A 17,184-nucleotide genomic window follows, 5' to 3' on the forward strand; every position below is an offset into this window, starting at 1 on the left:
AACAACTAGCACTAGTAGTAAAAGCTGAAGAGCGAGAAAGAGACGTCGGCGAGTGGGAGGCGGTTCGAAAGAAGCGCGACGCGTGAGTGGTTGACAGATCGGGAAGGAATGATACCGAATAAGGAAAGTATCGTACTGCAGCCATATGAACACCCTTCTGGGCGACGGACGTACCTTGAGTCCCCTTCCGGCGTTGAGCAACGGACCCGTGTCTCGGTACGAGGTTTGCTGCACGCACGCGGTGCTATCTGCTAATCGCGCCCTAGGTGCGGCACTTAACTCGTCGTCGTGGCGCTCGTCCCGTCTTACTTGCGGGTCCGCGTCGCAGCCTTCTGGTTCGTCGCAAGCGCGCTGATAAAGTTAGTAGCATAGTAGGGTAACCGTATGGTCAGAGTCTTCCAATAGACGCACTCAGCGAGTTGGAGAGACGAGCGAATAGAAAAAACAATTGTACCAGTGCAATGACGCCCGTAGGCGCCGAGTCCGACGTGTGACGGTTTTCCCCTCCACACTTTCCGATGCTGCACTGGCTGTGCAAGTACTGTACGCTTCCCGCCGCGCCCGTGCTTCACGCGCCAGCGTTGCGCGCGTTGGTGTCCATAGAGTAGTGATCGGGCGGCTGTAACATGACATCCCGCCTCGGCGATTCACCACTAACCCTAGTCTCGGGGTCCCCCGGCGCCACGCGCGCGTTGTCAGTGCACCGAGCATGTACATGACCACCACATCGCATCGGCGGACAGCAACAGACTCGGCCGGACACCATGGGTTGACGTGTTCACGAACACCAATGGGCCCTCACTGCAAGCCACCATGTACCGTTGGTCAGCAGGATTCCTGCACTGATAGAATCCTGCGCCACTCGACTCTCACCAAGCCATCGACACGCGGGCTCTCGCAGCTGATGTGAGTACCGTGTAGACACACCAAACACTGTTATACAGGTGTCGCTCCGGCCCGCCACAGCTTAGCTGCTTCCGCAGCGGGCAGGCGGGGCTTGAGCAGAGCGTGGAAGCCTCGAGAACTTCGCATACAGCCTGTCCCCGTCTCGCTGTCACTATCACTCGTGCATCAAATGGCTTCCATCCGCCTCAGCTGGCAGCTCACAACGTCCCGCCCACAGCCATCCGCGAGCAGCCGGGAGACTCCAAGCGACACGTCATAGACGAGCTCGAACAACTCATGCTGCAAACGCCGAAGAACTCCCCGGACAGGTACCCAGCCCGCAACAAGCTATTAAGGCACCTTCCTTGACGCGGTCCTTGCCAACCCAGGGACACTCGCCGTCTACGATTGAGCCACCGCCGCTTAGCCAAGGCGCTGGATAGCGCACCCGCCCCGACAACCAGCGGGCCCCATCACAAGGAGTCACCGTGCGCGTGGGGAGGTGTGTGCCAGACATGCGGGTTTCTACTCGAACCCAGCTAACCCAATCATGCGCAGGCCGCCGATGTCGAACGATCTCCATATGTACGCACTCAACACCAGTACGCGCGATGGAACGCGCTGGGATCCCGGCGCACGAAGCCACTCTTCTCCTACCGTTCCCGCTGCCAAACTACTCATCGCCCGTGTGCGGGGGCGCGCGGCGCGCGGTGGCCAATCTCGCTCGAAAGATCAAGCCGTGCGCATCAATGCGACCACTCGGAAAGCTCACGCACGCTCATCTTCGAGGGCGGCGTCTTCAACTATGGGCAAACTCGCACGTCGCGCATTTCCACAACTGCACGTCGCTCTCGCTCGCGCCCAGCGCCCTCCCTACTTCTCCACGCCGCAACCGCAGTGAGACTACGCGGTGCCCTCTGTCGATGTTCGCGTTGGCTTCGGGCCGGGTGGTCGCATCCAGAGGGCGCCGACCTCTCTGCCTCGCAATTTCCCCCTCTGACTCGCCCATCACGGTGGCCCTCTTGGACGATCGGGCGCAGAGAAGTCGGCAGCCCTTCCGGCGGGCGGTAGTGCGAGCGGCGCGGACATCATTCCCAAGCAGGCGCGCGAGGATGCTTCACCTCTGGCTGGCATTCTGCGCGGCGCCGCACTGCTGTCGCACTGGATAACGTTCTCTTCGAGCGTCCCCGTTACCCGGCACTGCTTCCCCGAGTATCCTGCCTGGTCAAGCCCTGACGCGTGGACCCTCTTCCCACTCCCAAGCCCTCGCAGATCGCAAGGACCACGCATGGGATGCTCGTGGCAAATCCGGCCCTCGTACGCTTCTTGTGCAGCTGCGCGTTCTTGTCAGGTCTGCCCGACTCCCGCCTCGTGTCCACCGCGACCCTTCGCGCGTGACAACGAGCTCGATCTGGCTGCCGTGCACGGACTGAGCACGCCTGTGAATGCGCGCAACTGGGACCGGCAATGCAGGGGGTGTTTTGCCTGCCGCGACCTCGGACCGCTCGTAAACGGCGGACGGCGAGAACGGTGCGCGCCGTCCAAGGCAATCTCCCGATTCTAGGCCTTTCTCCTCTACCCGGCTCGCCTTTACCTTCCGTCTCACAGATTCAACTTGTCCCTCACGCGCTATAGCCATCGGAGCTACCTGACGCAGCATGCAGGTGGCGTGTTCAGCGCGCATGAACCTCGTCCCAGTAAGTTATCTGCCCTGGCGACATGCACCGCACCTCCACGACCTCCCCGGGCTGCGTTCAGCCGCCAGGTGTCATGCTCACAGCCTACGAGCGGAAGGTACCGGTGGTAAAGTTTGTGCGCACACGGCGGACAGCATCCACACGCACTTCGAGGTCGACCACTGGCAGAGCCAGCCGGGCGCAGGCGGCAGGCAAGTGCGCCGGATGGACCTGACGCGCACCGTCGACGACATCTGCAACTATAGCACCGCGTGAGTGGCCCCGCCTGTCCACGCGTGTGGGCACCCTGCTGAACCGTGATCTGGGTGTAGGTCGTGCCCCGAGAACGTGCCGGGGCCGCATACGCATCGGACAACGTTCCCTGCCAAGGCGCTGGACGACGCGAAGCCGATCGAGCAGGCGGGGCTCGTCGACGCAATCGTCATCTCCAGTGGTGAGTGTCGGTGGCCTCCCAGGTTCAGGAGCCGCTGCTGCCGACGCGTCTGCGAAGACTCCCTGCCATTCCTGATGAGGGATCTACCGGATTTCATAGCACGCTTCTTCGCGCAGAACCCACCATATGCGGCACATATCAACTTCTCCGGGACGACTGAGAGGTGCAGGAAAACTCGTTGCTGACCGCAAGCCCTCTCTGGCCATCCGCGAGGAGTTCGGCCTGAGCAATATAGCTCACGCGCTCTATGTCATTCGGGCCGAGACTGATCATGCCGCGGAGGTTGCGGACGAGTGGCAACATGTAGTTTACCCAGTGATATACGCGCGTGTCGTGGCCTTGTGTACGTACCGAAACGATCGCTCCATGCTGTTCGTCGAGAATACCGAAAGTGTATACACAAATTCCTTGGCTCTCTCACCGCCATTCATGACCGTAAACACTGTCATGAAGCGTTCTACATGGCCTCCGATGGTTTCTCCTCCGAGGACCTTCATGATGCCCACAACGGTGCGACTGGCGCGTGAGCGTGACGGAAGTGTATTCGGATCCACACGAGACACTACGGGAACAAAGAGCCGCGAACGATCGCGGACAAGCCTTGGACGGCTCATGGAGGTTCCAAAGAGACGGCTGGGATGCACTGTGGCCGCAATCGTGAGACGGGTCAGAGGCATAGGCAGACGAGGCGAAAGCCTACCTTGCAAATCAATCTCAAGAGCCGGTTGCTGCGCCAGGGCTAGTAGTCATCTTCCAGCTCTTCCAGTCGCTTCCTCGCCCCAGGCTCCGTCAACCCTAGAAGCAGCCGGCGTATGCGGGGTCCTGCATGTGCGCGCAGTCCTCTCCTACCAGATACAGATGCCAAAGAGAAAGGAACTCGCCGCCATGGTATTCATTCTTGCGACCGCGCTTCAGGTGTTCCAGCGTATCCTCGACCCAAAGGGCGTTGACGAGCACGGACAGGACGGGTCACGGCGAAATGGGGATTCATCGCTGTCTTTGGCAACGGTCTGGTGGAGCGGGAAGTGCTCAACTGTGGCCATCGGGTTCGGGCGCGGCCAGGCGGTGAGCTTGGCGACGCAGTCCAACGACTTGAGCGCGGTCTCGTGTTCGGGCTTGCGATGCGCGACGCCTTTCTAAGACACCCTGACCGTGGTATGCGACCGGATTCTGTGAGACACGTTAGATGAATGTCGATACGGGCAACAGGGGGCTGGAAGAACAACACCTGCAGCGCGTTGGCAACCTCAGATGGGATCGATGCCAACGAAATTCTTGTAGAACGCTCGCCCCTCGGCCTCTGAACCGGTGTAGAAGATGATGACCATGCAGGCTTGCCGTTGGGCCCAACGACTACTGTCTGGATCTGCGAGGACTTGTCGCCCGGGTCACGGTGGTCCCACTACTGCGCAGTGACCTCGGTTAGAACCTTGAGCTAACTACGGTCGTATATTGCGACGCAGCGAAGTCGGTTCAGCGCTGGTTGTAGAGCTAGTAGAAACCGAGATCAGAGACGACGCCGGAGTTTGACCCGCCATCGCGGATGCCCCAACATAGATCGGTGTTCTCTGTCTTTACGACCGGTCCATCAGCGAGGACAACGGTGGCCTAGGAACACATGAGGATACGTGCAGCATAAAGCTGAACGAGACTCACTTTGAGGACGTCGTCGAGGGCGATTCCGTGAGACGGCGACAGGTAGCCGCAGCCTCCGCCGAGGGTCAGGCCGGCTATACCGCCATGTTGAGCATCAGCGAACGCGTAGTCATACTATGCGGATATTAACGAAACATACATCGTTGACCGTACCGCCGACTGTCGCAAGGCCATGATACTCAGTTGCGGCCTTGTCGATGGCCTCGCAGATCGCTCCGCCGGAAACGTAGCCGATCTTCCTCTCAGGTTCAACGCGGGCGTAGTTGAAGTATTAATTCAGGTCAATGATGACGAGACCGCCCTCGCGGTGAAGGATGGGCATGCAGGGTTGTGACCACCGCCCTTGATAGCGATCTCAAGGCCATGTGAACGTGCGTACTGGACTGTGAATGCGCGTTCTGGACTGCGAGCGAGATGTCTTGTACATCCCTGACGAAGCGACGATCTTCGCATTGCGCTTCGCGTTCATCGCCCAGCGCGCAATCGCCTCGTCATGATCGGAGCTCTCGGGAGTGTCAGATCACCCTTGGACTCTGCAGGAAAGTCGGGCAGTGGAGACTTGGCATCCGTGCGTGAGCTGTCGGTGCGGCAGGCATTCATAATCATAAGTGCCAGGCGAGGACAATCGTAGCGCTGCGGGAAAGGGTGTCAGAAACTCAGGCTGACACCGCCGCACATGTACAGTAAGAGGTCAGGAGCATACCTTCAACCGTTCAGCATGCACGCAAACATGCCAGGTCGTCTTGGGAGGCTTGCTGATGCAGCAGGTGGGCATCGAAAGGGGAGATCACCGCGTAGCGCAGGCTTTGATGTCAGGTTGCCGCAGCTCGGTGATCGTAGCCTTGGTCCGGGCGAGCTAGAATCTCAGGGACAAGGGCCGGACAAGCTAGGATGAAATCCACGTCTGCGCTGTTATAAGCAGTATCCGTGTGCCCTAACGCAATGCCACTGGAAGATCCGCAATATCGTGACATGCCATGGCACGATGGGAGGAACGTCGCGTTGTTCTCGATGAAATGGCATTGTAGATTGCTGCAACTCACGTTCAATACAAGGTCTGGCGGGACTGAACGAACGGTGGGAGTGAAATGGACCGAAGTTTCCTGGTGTTCTGCGGTCGATGTCTTCCGAGAGACCCCGCGGGTCAGGCGAGGAACGAGGCAATGCGAGGGAACTACGAGCCGTGTCTCATAGGAGATCCAAACCTCGTATACTCAGTAAGCATACGATGCATCGAGTTGAGTCGGACAATACGAAGAGACGACGTACCTAGGGATCTAAGGAGAGGTGTGCACGGATGCGCTAGCATTAGTCGGCATGTATGGGCGATTACTTATAATGCATCTGCTCAACGTTCAACGGTGCTAGGCAGCCGTATGATGGCACTTACCTTCAGGTACTGCCCGCGCAACGGACGAACAGACATACAGCTTCACTACGTGTCTGTACTCACGAGCCCGGAGGACGGCCACTTCCGTGACCTTGCAGTGGTTGTATTGACTACTCGTGAACGCTCAGTGACGACGTCGGACAATCCTAGGACGGTGTCGAGACGAAGAGGCAGACGCCGGAGGCCCAGCCTGAGACGTTGATGTGTCAGGAAGGCAGCCTTGAGTGAGCACGAGAGCCACGGTGACAAAGCAGGGTAGTTAGGAGTCTTAGGACTAGTGGAGAGTTTGGCCAAAGAGGTGGCGGGGCGAAAGGGCACGTTTCCAGCGTTGGTATGTAGCCTGAAGGAGATGGCACTGCGACGGGCGGAGCATCGAAGGCAGCCAGTGCGTCGGTATCTTCCTGGAAAGTGCGGGCGGACCACCCTCGACGGTTGCAGGAGTCACGCATCGTGCCAGACTGGGCGGTGAAAACGACGACGAGCGTCGAGCAGGCAGCGAGTCGACCGGTCGGATAAATGTCGGAGAAGGCGGGCGGATACGGTTGCCCGATAGTCCGAGGCCGGGCATTTTGCACGACGCGCCTCTGCCACATCGCGTCGCTCGTCCTCCGCCTCCTCTATATCCTCCGGAACTCATACAACACTCACGCTACCACCCCCAAAGCATTCCTACTGCACCGAAAGCACTGCGAACGCCAAAAAAGCGGCACTGGCAAGTCCATACTGGCCTGAAAATTCGAAAAAGCTCGACGACCCCGGGGAAGTGGTAAGCGCCCGACGGCGTCGCGACTCCCTCGAACTTGGATGCACAAGTCTGGACGATACAACTACATATGATGCATGGCTGCGTCTTACAAGTTTGTGAGATGTCGATCAGTTGTGCAGCTTACATATCATATCTAGGATGATACGACCCTCGGTTACCGGTACTGATACCGCAGTGTAAGACCCTGTAAGACCTTCCAAGACTCTCGATGTATGCATCCGGCTCGCATGCAATGTCTGGCCCAACCTCCAGCGGAGCAATAATGTAAGGTGACGTACACATAGGCAGATGTACGGTACGGGTCACAAGATATATATTTGTGGTTCTGTCGATATACACGAACCTCCGCAGCACAGAACAAGACAAGGGTAGACTACCACTCATTTGTCACGTCGATACATACCTATGAAAGCACCATTGCTTCTCCTACTCTCGACACCTCATCGTGCTTGAGTATGGCGGTGGACTTCGCAGACCAGTCACTTGTCTTGCAATGCTGTCCGGTTCAACATGGGCTGCCATTCCGATTTGAGCCGCAGCCTTGAAGTACATATTGTATGTGAATAGCTCACCATACAATATACCCTGTGCCCGTGAAAGCACCTCTCTTATCACGCCCTTAGTATTTCCAGAAAGGGGGTGTAGGTAACCAGGCCCCCGGCAACTACCCTTGATGTTTGTCCGCCGAACTGACCGTGGAAGGGCCTCGTTCACCCAATGTTTCTGCTGTGGTTCACCCAATATCGGACAAAGATGTCACAAGTTCTACATCACGTGATGAGTGTCACGTTAGTTTGTCACCCCATTTGCGCTCTCTTCATGCCTCTATTATGGCCAGGTGAGGTAATGAGCACACTCAAGCATACTAGGATGACATATCACAATGAGATGACCATCAAATACATGTGGCTCGGTAAGCCACAGGAAGTATTGAGTGTAATATTGGTGATTATATGGTGGCGCCCCTCCGGCCCTCGCTCGGTCACCCTATATCCGGACAAAGATCGGGCGGCCAGAGGCCTCCACCACCCAATAACGGATCGTAGCGGCGCAAGCGCCGATCCCCGACTCCTGCATGGCACACAGCTACTCAGCTTGCCACAGCGGCACCATAGTATGGTATGTACAGTAACTAGCAGGCTGCCCGTGCGCCACACAGGTAATCCTGTGTCACTGAAAGTATCTCTCATTGGCACCAGACTTGCTTGGTACTGACTGACCTGCAGTGCCAGGTGACGTGCGAGTCGTTGGAAGCCTCAGTCGAACAGAATGGACTCATATGCAATATGATTGATCTACGCAGCAACTCCCTACACATGTCTGGGCTGTTCCTTATCCAACATATCATCTATGTATTCTAGCTCACCATCTAACACTCTCAACTGAACTGTCCATGCATGCACACTTCTTGCCTTTACCAGCGAAGTGGACTTGCAGCAAAATCGAATGTAAGCTTCCTCGCGTGACACCTTCACCACCTGTCATTGCTGGTGTAGACAACAATTCTATAGACAATGAATTAGGACAGAAGATCCGAAGAATGATCGTACTCACTGTAGGGCGCATAGCGAACCCGTGACCCGCGTACCCGTATCCGCACGCGACCCGAGTTCACCGCTGGTGTTGGCAGTGAACTGAGGTTAGCTCACCGCGGGTGCAGGGCGGGCAGGCTCTGCCCATCTCCACCCCGCTCGTGCCGTGACAGCACCCGCTGTCGGCCGTTTACTCGCTGGCTGTGTCTGCGCGCAGAGCAGTTGCCCTGCACGCTCGCGGTCGGCGTGTGCTGCACGCACCTCAGCCCTGCCCACGGTCCCCGCTCACCCACCTGGAGTCGCTCTCCTGCTCGCTCTCCCATCTCTTCAACATTCTCTCTCCGATCCGCCAACTCGTCCTCCCGCTTGCCCGCCCGTCCGATCGCCCGCCCACTTACCTGCCCGCTTTCCCTCCTGTGCGCCTGCCTGCGTATGCATTCGCCGGCTGTGTCTGCGTGCTGGGCACTCGCCCGGCGCGCCTGCGGTCGGCGTATGTGTTGTGACCTGTCCACTCGCCAACCCCGCTCGCCCGTCCGATTGTCCGCCTGCCCGCTCATCGGCTGTGTTTGCGTGTGCGGCACTGGCCCTACGCGCTCGCGGTTGGCGTGTGTTGCGCGCATCCCGGCCCTGGCTATCGTTGCCGTCTTCTCGGCATGTGTTGTCGCCCGCCCGCTCACTCTCCCGCTGCTCGTCCACTCGCTGTCTATCCGTCAGCAGTCTAGTGCGTGGCTGTTCGTTCGTGCACCTGAGAGGGGCAAAGTGGAGGGAGGAAAAGGAGGGAGACGCAGCCGCCGAGCCACTTGTCCTCCTCCCTGCACGTTGTCGTGGAGGTGGCCGTACTGCACTCGTCGGGTGTGTTTGCATGCTTGACACTGGCCCTGCCCGCTCGCAGTCGCCGCGCACGTTGTGATGCACGTCGTCGTGTCCTGTGCCTGCATTAGTGGGCTCGCTCGCGTGCATCTGCACTCACACGTGGGCACTCGTCCTCGCCCGTCCTCGCCCGCCGCCCACCATTCTACCCTTCCCCGCTGTCCGCTCATCATCCGCACCTACGGGTGGCGAAGATCGCACACCGCACCTGTACCCAGGGACACCTCAGGTACGTCAATGCGGGTGTACCTGCTCACTTACCTGCGTCCATCCTTAGCACTGCAGGGGCAACATGGATGGTCAGACTCATCAGAAGTATCTCGGAGCGAGCAAGCAGCCTGAGGAGGGCATGGCAACTGAATGATGGACGTGAAAACAAATGGAAGCAAAGACAGACGCGAGGACGATGAAAACGTCGTCGTCGACGCCATGCGCAAGTCAGAAGGTAAAGAGCGCGCGGGGTCTTCCAGCACCGCCGTCTGCTGTGCGGAGGAGGGTGCAGAGAGCAAAACAGAATAAGCGAAACGGTTATGCTACCGGATACGGAAAGAGCGGAAGCGCCGGCGTCCAAAAGCGGGACCACTCTCCTTTACTATATAAGATATAAGATAAGATGTACCGGTCCTTGAAACACTCAAATCTTTCTCGGCCTACCACATCCGTTGAACGTGTCGTACCCAAGATCGGACCACATATACGTTTTTTATCACTCTGTATGAGTATATAAATTATTCTACATTCTTGTCCATGCAGAGGCTCTGTGACAGCACGGAGATCAGTTCTAAATTCTCTTATCGGTGGCGGGACCAGTCCTTGAAACACCTGCCTAAAATGGCAACTTTTGTGAGTGCATGTCAATGCTTCGGCAGCTATGCAGTCATATTCATCGCAAATAATACTGCTCAGTCGGGCCAGTGAAGACGAAGGAATGTATAGTGATTGCTCTGAACTTCCTGGTGATAGCTCACAATCGCCAGTGCAAGGGATTTCGTACAACGTCTGGTTGATATAAGCGCCGCTTACCATATCGGGCAACAGAATGTCGTGAAACACGAGTTTCGGGTTTCTCGACACACTGTATGGGCTTCTGTGCTCGTACCATTGAACTGAATATCTAGGAGATGTAATAAAGTGTCATTCTATTTATCATGATTTTTGGGGCCTCAGAGGTTCAGTGAAAATGAGTGAAGTCGATTTGTTTCAAGGACCCGTAGTGTTTCAAGGACCAGTACATTACTGTATTGTAATATTGTACCATCGGAATGGTATGGAGACTCAATTGGAAGCCCTCACGCCCGCGGCGGCTTCGCCGCCCGGGCGTCTCGGGCTTCCACGAGTCTGAGCCACACAGCGAACTTACTTACCGTAATACATACCACAGTGCATGCGAGGGCTCTCAACATAATAGAGGCCCTCCTGCCTTTGGGAGGAGTTATTCGATGGTCAAAGATCCAGGCATCCAGACACAGCCAGATGCACGGAAGGATCCAACTGCCTCGAGCTGCCTCGTAAGACACTCGAGCATTGCTGCGATGCCGCTTATGGGAATTATAAGTCACGTGTTTCCCACGGAGGGAGCGGCATCGCCGGCTGCGAACGACTTATGGTCGACAAAGCCCTCCTCTCTCCCTCCGGTCGGAGTCGGGGACAGAGCTCGGGCCCCTCCGGGACCCCTCCTTCACCCTATACCCGGACAAACATCTAGGGTAGTTGCCGGGGGCCTAGGTAACCTCCAGACTTGTGCATCCAAGTTCGAGGGAGTCGCGACGCCGTCGGGCGCTTACCACTTCCCCGGGGTCGTCGAGCTTTTTCGAATTTTCAGGCCAGTATGGACTTGCCAGTGCCGCTTTTTTGGCGTTCGCAGTGCTTTCGGCGCAGTAGGAATGCTTTGGGGGTGGTAGCGTGAGTGTTGTATGAGTTCCGGAGGATATAGAGGGGGCGGAGGACGAGCGACGCGATGTGGCAGAGGCGCGTCGTGCAAAATGCCCGGCCTCGGACTATCGGGCAACCGTAGGCGGATCGATAGGGCCGGTGACTGGCAGGAGCGGCGAGTGCTCTCTCTTTGAGTCTTTCGGCGGCGACGTCTGCGACTGGGACGACCTGCTCTCTGCGTACGCTGAGACGGTGTCCCTGTGCATCGGATTGCGCGCGGACAGTCCGCTCGCCGTTCTTGGCCCGGCCAGCACGACAGGCCGTCGACATCCCGTGCTCGCGATCAAGTTGTACTCGGCCTCACTGCGACCTTTCCTCCACCTTGTTTAATCATCGTCGTTTCCTCCGCTCTCCTTCGATGAGCTGCTACTTATCGGCCGTCAGGCGAAGCCAGTGTTCGGCTGTTGCTTGCTCTCCGACTGTGCGGCGCTTCGTCCACCCGAAGATCAGACCGCCTCTTCCTAAGGTGTCGGTATGTCACCGCGTACGTCTGGACTGGAACGTCTTTGACCTGTACCTATTGTCTCTAAGCCGTTTTCCTACAGATGGACCTGTACTAGTATCAATGCTGGTGCGATATCTGGCAGCTCACCGCCTTTGCGGGTTCATTTTGCGCTTCGTATACCCGGACGACAAACTCTGACAGCATGCAGGCTGTCTTCATCCCGTGAGTTCTCGCCCTTTATCCGCGCAGTATCGCTGCTGACGTTTTGTGAACACTGGCAGCTGAACACTCTCGTTAATCGCGTCCATCACACAGACCATCGTTAGAAAGCCACAACGTTGCGCAGACGCACGCCTGGCCGTACTTCCGCCCTGTCCGCACAACGCCTTCGCACATTGGTCCGGCCGAAGATTGATTGCGGCCGTGCCTGCGTTCGACGTGTCATCCAGCCGCTCTAGGTATGTCACGTTCGCGTCCGACAGGCCTGTCTGACATACACGCATATGCGCATTTAGCCCTTCGTCCACCCTACCTATGTACCTGACATCGGCGGTGTCAAATCAAGGTCAGTCGATGTATCGGATAAGCGGATTACAGGTATGCTGTCCAGTCCCGCTGAGCGTATATGGCATTGCTGAGGTCGTCTTCGCAGTCATGGAGATGTCATGTGGCCATTGTGCGCCTGTGCTACATCGCCTTCACCCTTGAAATGTACGTAGATATTCCTTTTAGTGTCGTCCCTGACCAACGTGCGTATCACGCATGACTTTGTTGGATATGCAGTTGGACACGCAGAAGAGGTCATTGAAGCGTGCGCAAGACGGACATTGATCACACCAAGGACACGACAGCATCGATGTCAAGCGGGGTGGTCGCGTGTTCCACGACCATGTTGATGCCCGAGCGGATGCGGTAGGGCATACGGAACACAGGTAATGTTGGGCAGGTACGAGGGCCCGCATACGACTGGTCATGCAAGAGCAGTGCCATTCTGGACTCGCGACCGCACAGAGCCGAGGTATCACTCATCCCGGCCATCGAAAGAACTGAAGCTACATACAGATCCTGCCCAGCGCTCTTCGCTGGTACTGGATTGGATTGCGACATTGGCCCCGCGTTCGCTTTCCTCTGTTCAGAACCCTGCGCAGCCTCGATCCCACGTTCAAAGCTATGTGGTTGTCGGTGAGCCTTCTTTGGACGGGCCCCGGATCATGCGCGTCGTTCCCAGCGCCAGTCGGACGTGGAGGCGCACGTTAGTCGTCTTGACACCTGGAGGTCGGCGGTGCGCCCTGCGGACTCACCTCCCCACCCCGAATTTCGCTCGTCGAAGAGCCCGGACACGACTGCACCTGCGGGAGGGCTGGCGGACGAGGAGAGCACTGTCCATGGCAAGGGCTCGCAGTACCAGCGCGGGCGCATCTTCGACTATACCCAGCCGCGTCGCCTGCACACCGACATGTCCCCGCCGCTGCTCTCGACGTACGACGAGCCTATCCGCCGGGTGATCGAGGACATGCGCGAGCAGCGGATGAGCCTGTGCCAGAGCTTGCGGCAATACGTGTTCGTGTATCGCGCTGTGATTGAGGGGACGCTGATGATCGTGGACGAGGAGAGGAAGGCGGAGGAGCTGGGTCGCTTGTCGCTGGAGGGTTCTCGAAACGCCAGGGGTGCGCTGCTCGCAGACCGTCAAGACGTCTTCATGGACGGGCCCATGCACTCACCGGAGACCGTGTCTTCCGTGGGCTCGGGTGCGTCGCTGCGAGAGCGGGGCGTGTCGCGGAAACGCAGCATCTCAGACTACATGCGAGAGGACGCTGCGATCGACGGGCATCTGTCGATGTCGCCGGGCGGGACGAAGCGGGGCGCGAGCCCGACGGAGCTGCCCAAGGAGGGCGTGCAGGGCGAGGCGATGTTGACGAAACGACCGAGCATTAAGCGTACGTCGCGCATGGACACCGTCTGAGCCTGAGGAGGCTTTGTGCCTCATGTCGACTCGCCCCCCGGGGGCATTACCCTCGCGTGCTTCCCTCTCGGACCTTCACCCTCGCACCTTGTTTCGGTCATTGCTGTCGCTGGATCCCGCATTCAATCAGGCCACCTGCCCCCTCCCTTACGTCCCCCCACCGTTGACCGGCGCCCTGGACGTCACGCTGTGGATTGCTGTCATGCGCGCGTACTGTTTCTCTGAGCCTATCATTCCATTCCGTCATCGAGCCTGTTTCCTGGGACCTGTCTGCGTTTCTCTCTGCTCGTTCCGACTGGATAATGCGCACCGTTCCTCGTTGCTGTCGCTGGTCCTGATTCATGTTCTGGCAGCTGTATACATATGATACACAACCCACTCATCTACCCACACCCGCTGTTCTGCTTACTTACCCATCGCGCACATACATATGTACTACTGTATCCTGTAGATCGTCGTGTAGTCTTATAGTACTCCCATTCAATTGCATCGTGACATTCTCTTTGTGGATGTGGGTGTGTGGAGCGTGCTGTAAGTCGACTGTGTTCCGCCGAACGTCAGTGACTTTGCGAGCCTGAGCGCAAATTCAAACAGTGCACGTCCGGGCCGGCCCTGACAGGACCTCAAATTCGGGAGCCAGCACTGTGTAACTTAAAGGCCGCACGCTGCTCTCAGCTCTGCCAGTGCACGTCGACGGTAACCGCGAGCGCTGGAGAGCTTTCCGGTCGCCAGCTATCGTTGTATGATTGTCAAATGTCCAGGTCAACGCGATGCGTACCGCCGGCGGCGGCAAGTAACCGGTGTACTTGAGGCGGCCTTATCCCTCAGCATGCATACGGCGGTCACCAGCCTACGTATATGTGGTCCACCTTGATTATCGATAGGCACCCATTGAAGAAGCTCAAGGTTCGGACAGCCTGCCTCGCGCCGCGCGCTCACTGGAACGAAGTGCGGCACTGTATTCAAGGAGAGCGGTCCTCTGTATGTATTCATCGTGCATCGCCGCTGGATGAAATTAGTGACATGAGTACTGCTTTGCAGAATCTCCAGGCCGTAGAGGGCTATCCTCGCAATGACTGCGGACAGTCTGGATCTCACCGCGCCTACTTACTCGAAGCAAAGAACCACTTGCGACGTCGTGTGTCCGTGTTCGACGCTTCTATACCCGCCGGCGAGCGCGCGCTACGTTGTATCGATGCATATATGTACCGCCTATCTTTGCGTTCGCTCTCCCTGCGCTCTCCGCCTCGTCCAGCCTCGGTTTTTTGCAGCGCACACCAAACGTCCTCACGAGGCACGGCTCCGCTTTCGTGAACGAATATCTTTACTGACCCCGTGCTTTCCTTTTAGCGTCGCGACCACCAACGAGCGCTAGCACCGCGCGAACCTACGACCAAGACGGCGCATCTGGGTTGTCTGGGAGCCAGTCTACATACCGGATATCAGGTAGTGTGCTATCGCACTATGCTTGTTCTGGGAGAGCCGCAGTCTGAGATGATGAGGCTATTAGTAACGTGTTTCCACCGTCGCGAGTCTGCTGTCGCCGCGCACGGGCAGGAGATTCTCATCTGTGCGACAGCGCGGTCACGTCGCCGTAGCGCACATCCCACGTCAACGGAATGGATAGAGCAGAGTCAATGTAAGTGCCACTGTCCAGACGCATGTACTTTGGTTTACACATGTGGATTATAGTACTACAGCTGCATCGACGTCCGAGGGCTCTTCTCACGGACCTGCGATCTCGCGGCTCCCTGTGGAGGTCTGCGAACGGATCATAGACTACCTAGCTGCGGGATGGGATACGGGTTACGTTGTTGCAAAGGGCGAGCCACATCTGACCGCTCTCACATCCTGCGCCCTCGTATGCCAAGACTGGTACTTCCTGACGTGGTACCACCTTCGTCGACGCGTCCATCTACGAGATCGGACGGACGTCCTCTCGCTCTCCAAGACACTCCGCGCAAAACCTCGCCTCCGTGAGGTCATTCAGCAGGTCGTCATATCGGGTGCTTCTCCCGGGGAGCGTCAACCGATCCGGCACCTGGGGACGTTTGCCGTTATGCTCGCGGGCAAGGCTCCGAGGTTGCGGGTGATCACCATTGAAGATGCTGAGTGGACCATCGGCTCAGTCCGAATGGAGGACATCGGCTTCCTAGGGGTGTTCAGCTACATCAGCACTCTAGACCTCTCCAATGTCACCTTGTCGAGCGTCGCCCAGCTGTCCCACCTCGTTTCAGCACTCCCGCGGCTTAGGATATTATTGTGCCTCAATGTTGACTGCTTGCAGAAACAGCACGTCTCCCCGGCCTCTCTTCCACTGAACTCTGCAAATCTGGAGGTTCTCGAAGTGCGATGGGTTGCACCAGCAGTCGAAGACCTCTTCGTGCAGATCAGCCGGGCTTCTCGAGTGCGCTATCTCGCTCTTGGGGTGGACGGCGAGTTGGATCCATCCTCGGCAGCCAGCAGAAGCCAGACTTTGCTGGATGCGAGTTCCACATCTGCAGCAACGGTTGTGCTCTATATTAATCACCGTTCTCCTATTCGTGATGATGCAATTGATGCCACAGTCGGCAGGTGTTCCTAGTTATCTCTCGACCTACTTCGCTGATTGTTTCATGCCTACAGAGCGACATTGCAACCTTTCACACCACGACCACCTGTGGAGGTTGGAGATCTCCCTGTACCACCCCTTTGCAGCATGGCCCTGGATCCCGCACATTCTGTCTCGCATCGTCTCGAAACACTTCCAAGCTATGGCTGTTACGTTACGGCTTCGGACAGACCACAACGCCGAAGACCTGGACGGACTGCTGACGACAGTGGAGCAGGATGATGTCCTGGCGCGATTGGACAGTATACTGCAGGAGAAGCGCTTCTCCAATACTGTTGCGTCGCGTGGCTTCTGTATAGGCCTTGGCGATTATGGAGCCTATTGGGCGTCTGGCAATACTGGGATGGGTTCAGCACTACGAGAGCGGTACGATCGGTTGGACGAGCTCGTCAGGCGGAAGATGCCACACTCGCATGGACGAGGTATTTTGAGGTACGTAGTAATGTGGAGTTGGTCAAATTGCGACGGAAAGCTGAGTGTCACTTGAAGCACTGTGCCTAACTTCCAAGAATTCTACAGCTGGAGGGATGACATGGAAGAGATACATCGTCGCCGTATGCAAGTTGAACAGAAGAAACCCGCCGGAGAGGATGCGCACCCCCGGCCCAAGGGTCTTCGACGCAACACGTATTGACATCCCTGCAACCCTGCATCCTGGTTCGTATCGTCGCATGGAGTTCGTGAGTATAGGACCATCATCGTGAGGCCTTTCTGCTAATTTGTTGCGCGGTCCCAACGTACAGAATGGCCCCGCGGCCGCAACGTGGGTCGATATGTCGCTAGGGTCGGAGAAAGAATTCGCGCCCATTCACTTATGCTTGTATCGCATATGATCATTTCTCGGGTATTGAAGAATTGGACGGACGGCGGTACGGTTGTGTCCTCGAGACAGACATTCGATTGTTCTAGATTTCAAATTTTCGTCAATTCTACGGTCGTACTTGTTTAACTACGCTTAGGCTTGAGCGCGTGAGCCACAGGGAGAGCACAACACGGGGAGCACA

General features: G+C 57.3%; 3 protein-coding genes across 3 annotated transcripts; 2 read left to right on the plus strand and 1 right to left on the minus strand.

Annotated features, from left to right (window-relative positions):
• Positions 1 to 1,435: 1,435 nt before the first annotated feature.
• B0H18DRAFT_952757 (uncharacterized protein) lies at positions 1,436 to 3,200 on the plus strand (the record flags this gene model as incomplete). Its single annotated transcript, XM_048042144.1, has 6 exons — positions 1,436 to 1,487; positions 1,926 to 2,415; positions 2,494 to 2,582; positions 2,680 to 2,833; positions 2,894 to 3,015; positions 3,115 to 3,200. The coding sequence occupies 6 exons, from the start codon at positions 1,436 to 1,438 to the stop codon at positions 3,198 to 3,200; spliced, it is 993 nt and encodes a 330-aa protein (XP_047896478.1).
• Positions 3,201 to 4,506: 1,306 nt separating this feature from the next.
• Positions 4,507 to 4,993, minus strand: B0H18DRAFT_1116395 (uncharacterized protein; the record flags this gene model as incomplete). The annotated part of the gene is made up of 4 exons (XM_048033425.1): positions 4,507 to 4,623; positions 4,672 to 4,785; positions 4,811 to 4,906; positions 4,964 to 4,993. 4 exons carry the CDS (start codon positions 4,991 to 4,993, stop codon positions 4,507 to 4,509), a joined length of 357 nt encoding a protein of 118 aa, XP_047896479.1.
• Positions 4,994 to 15,136: 10,143 nt separating this feature from the next.
• On the plus strand, positions 15,137 to 17,135 carry B0H18DRAFT_100720 (uncharacterized protein). The gene is made up of 5 exons (XM_048028718.1): positions 15,137 to 15,208; positions 15,262 to 16,139; positions 16,195 to 16,612; positions 16,670 to 16,860; positions 16,924 to 17,135. Exons 1-4 carry the CDS (start codon positions 15,189 to 15,191, stop codon positions 16,812 to 16,814), a joined length of 1,461 nt encoding a protein of 486 aa, XP_047896480.1. The 5' UTR covers positions 15,137 to 15,188; the 3' UTR covers positions 16,815 to 16,860; positions 16,924 to 17,135.
• Positions 17,136 to 17,184: the final 49 nt, after the last annotated feature.

Source organism: Fomitopsis serialis (assembly GCF_022376445.1).
Source record: "Fomitopsis serialis strain Sig1Antser10 chromosome Unknown B0H18scaffold_14, whole genome shotgun sequence".
In the NCBI taxonomy this organism is placed as follows: Eukaryota; Fungi; Basidiomycota; class Agaricomycetes; order Polyporales; family Fomitopsidaceae; genus Fomitopsis; species Fomitopsis serialis.

Bases quoted from the DNA above. Each gene is read 5' to 3' on its own strand.
- B0H18DRAFT_100720 (XM_048028718.1), top strand. From the start codon at position 15,189: ATGGATAGAGCAGAGTCAAT. The intron at 15,209-15,261 runs GTAAGTGCCACT...TGTGGATTATAG, and splicing joins ATGGATAGAGCAGAGTCAAT to TACTACAGCTGCATCGACGT. The intron at 16,613-16,669 runs GTACGTAGTAAT...TGTCACTTGAAG, and splicing joins CATGGACGAGGTATTTTGAG to CACTGTGCCTAACTTCCAAG.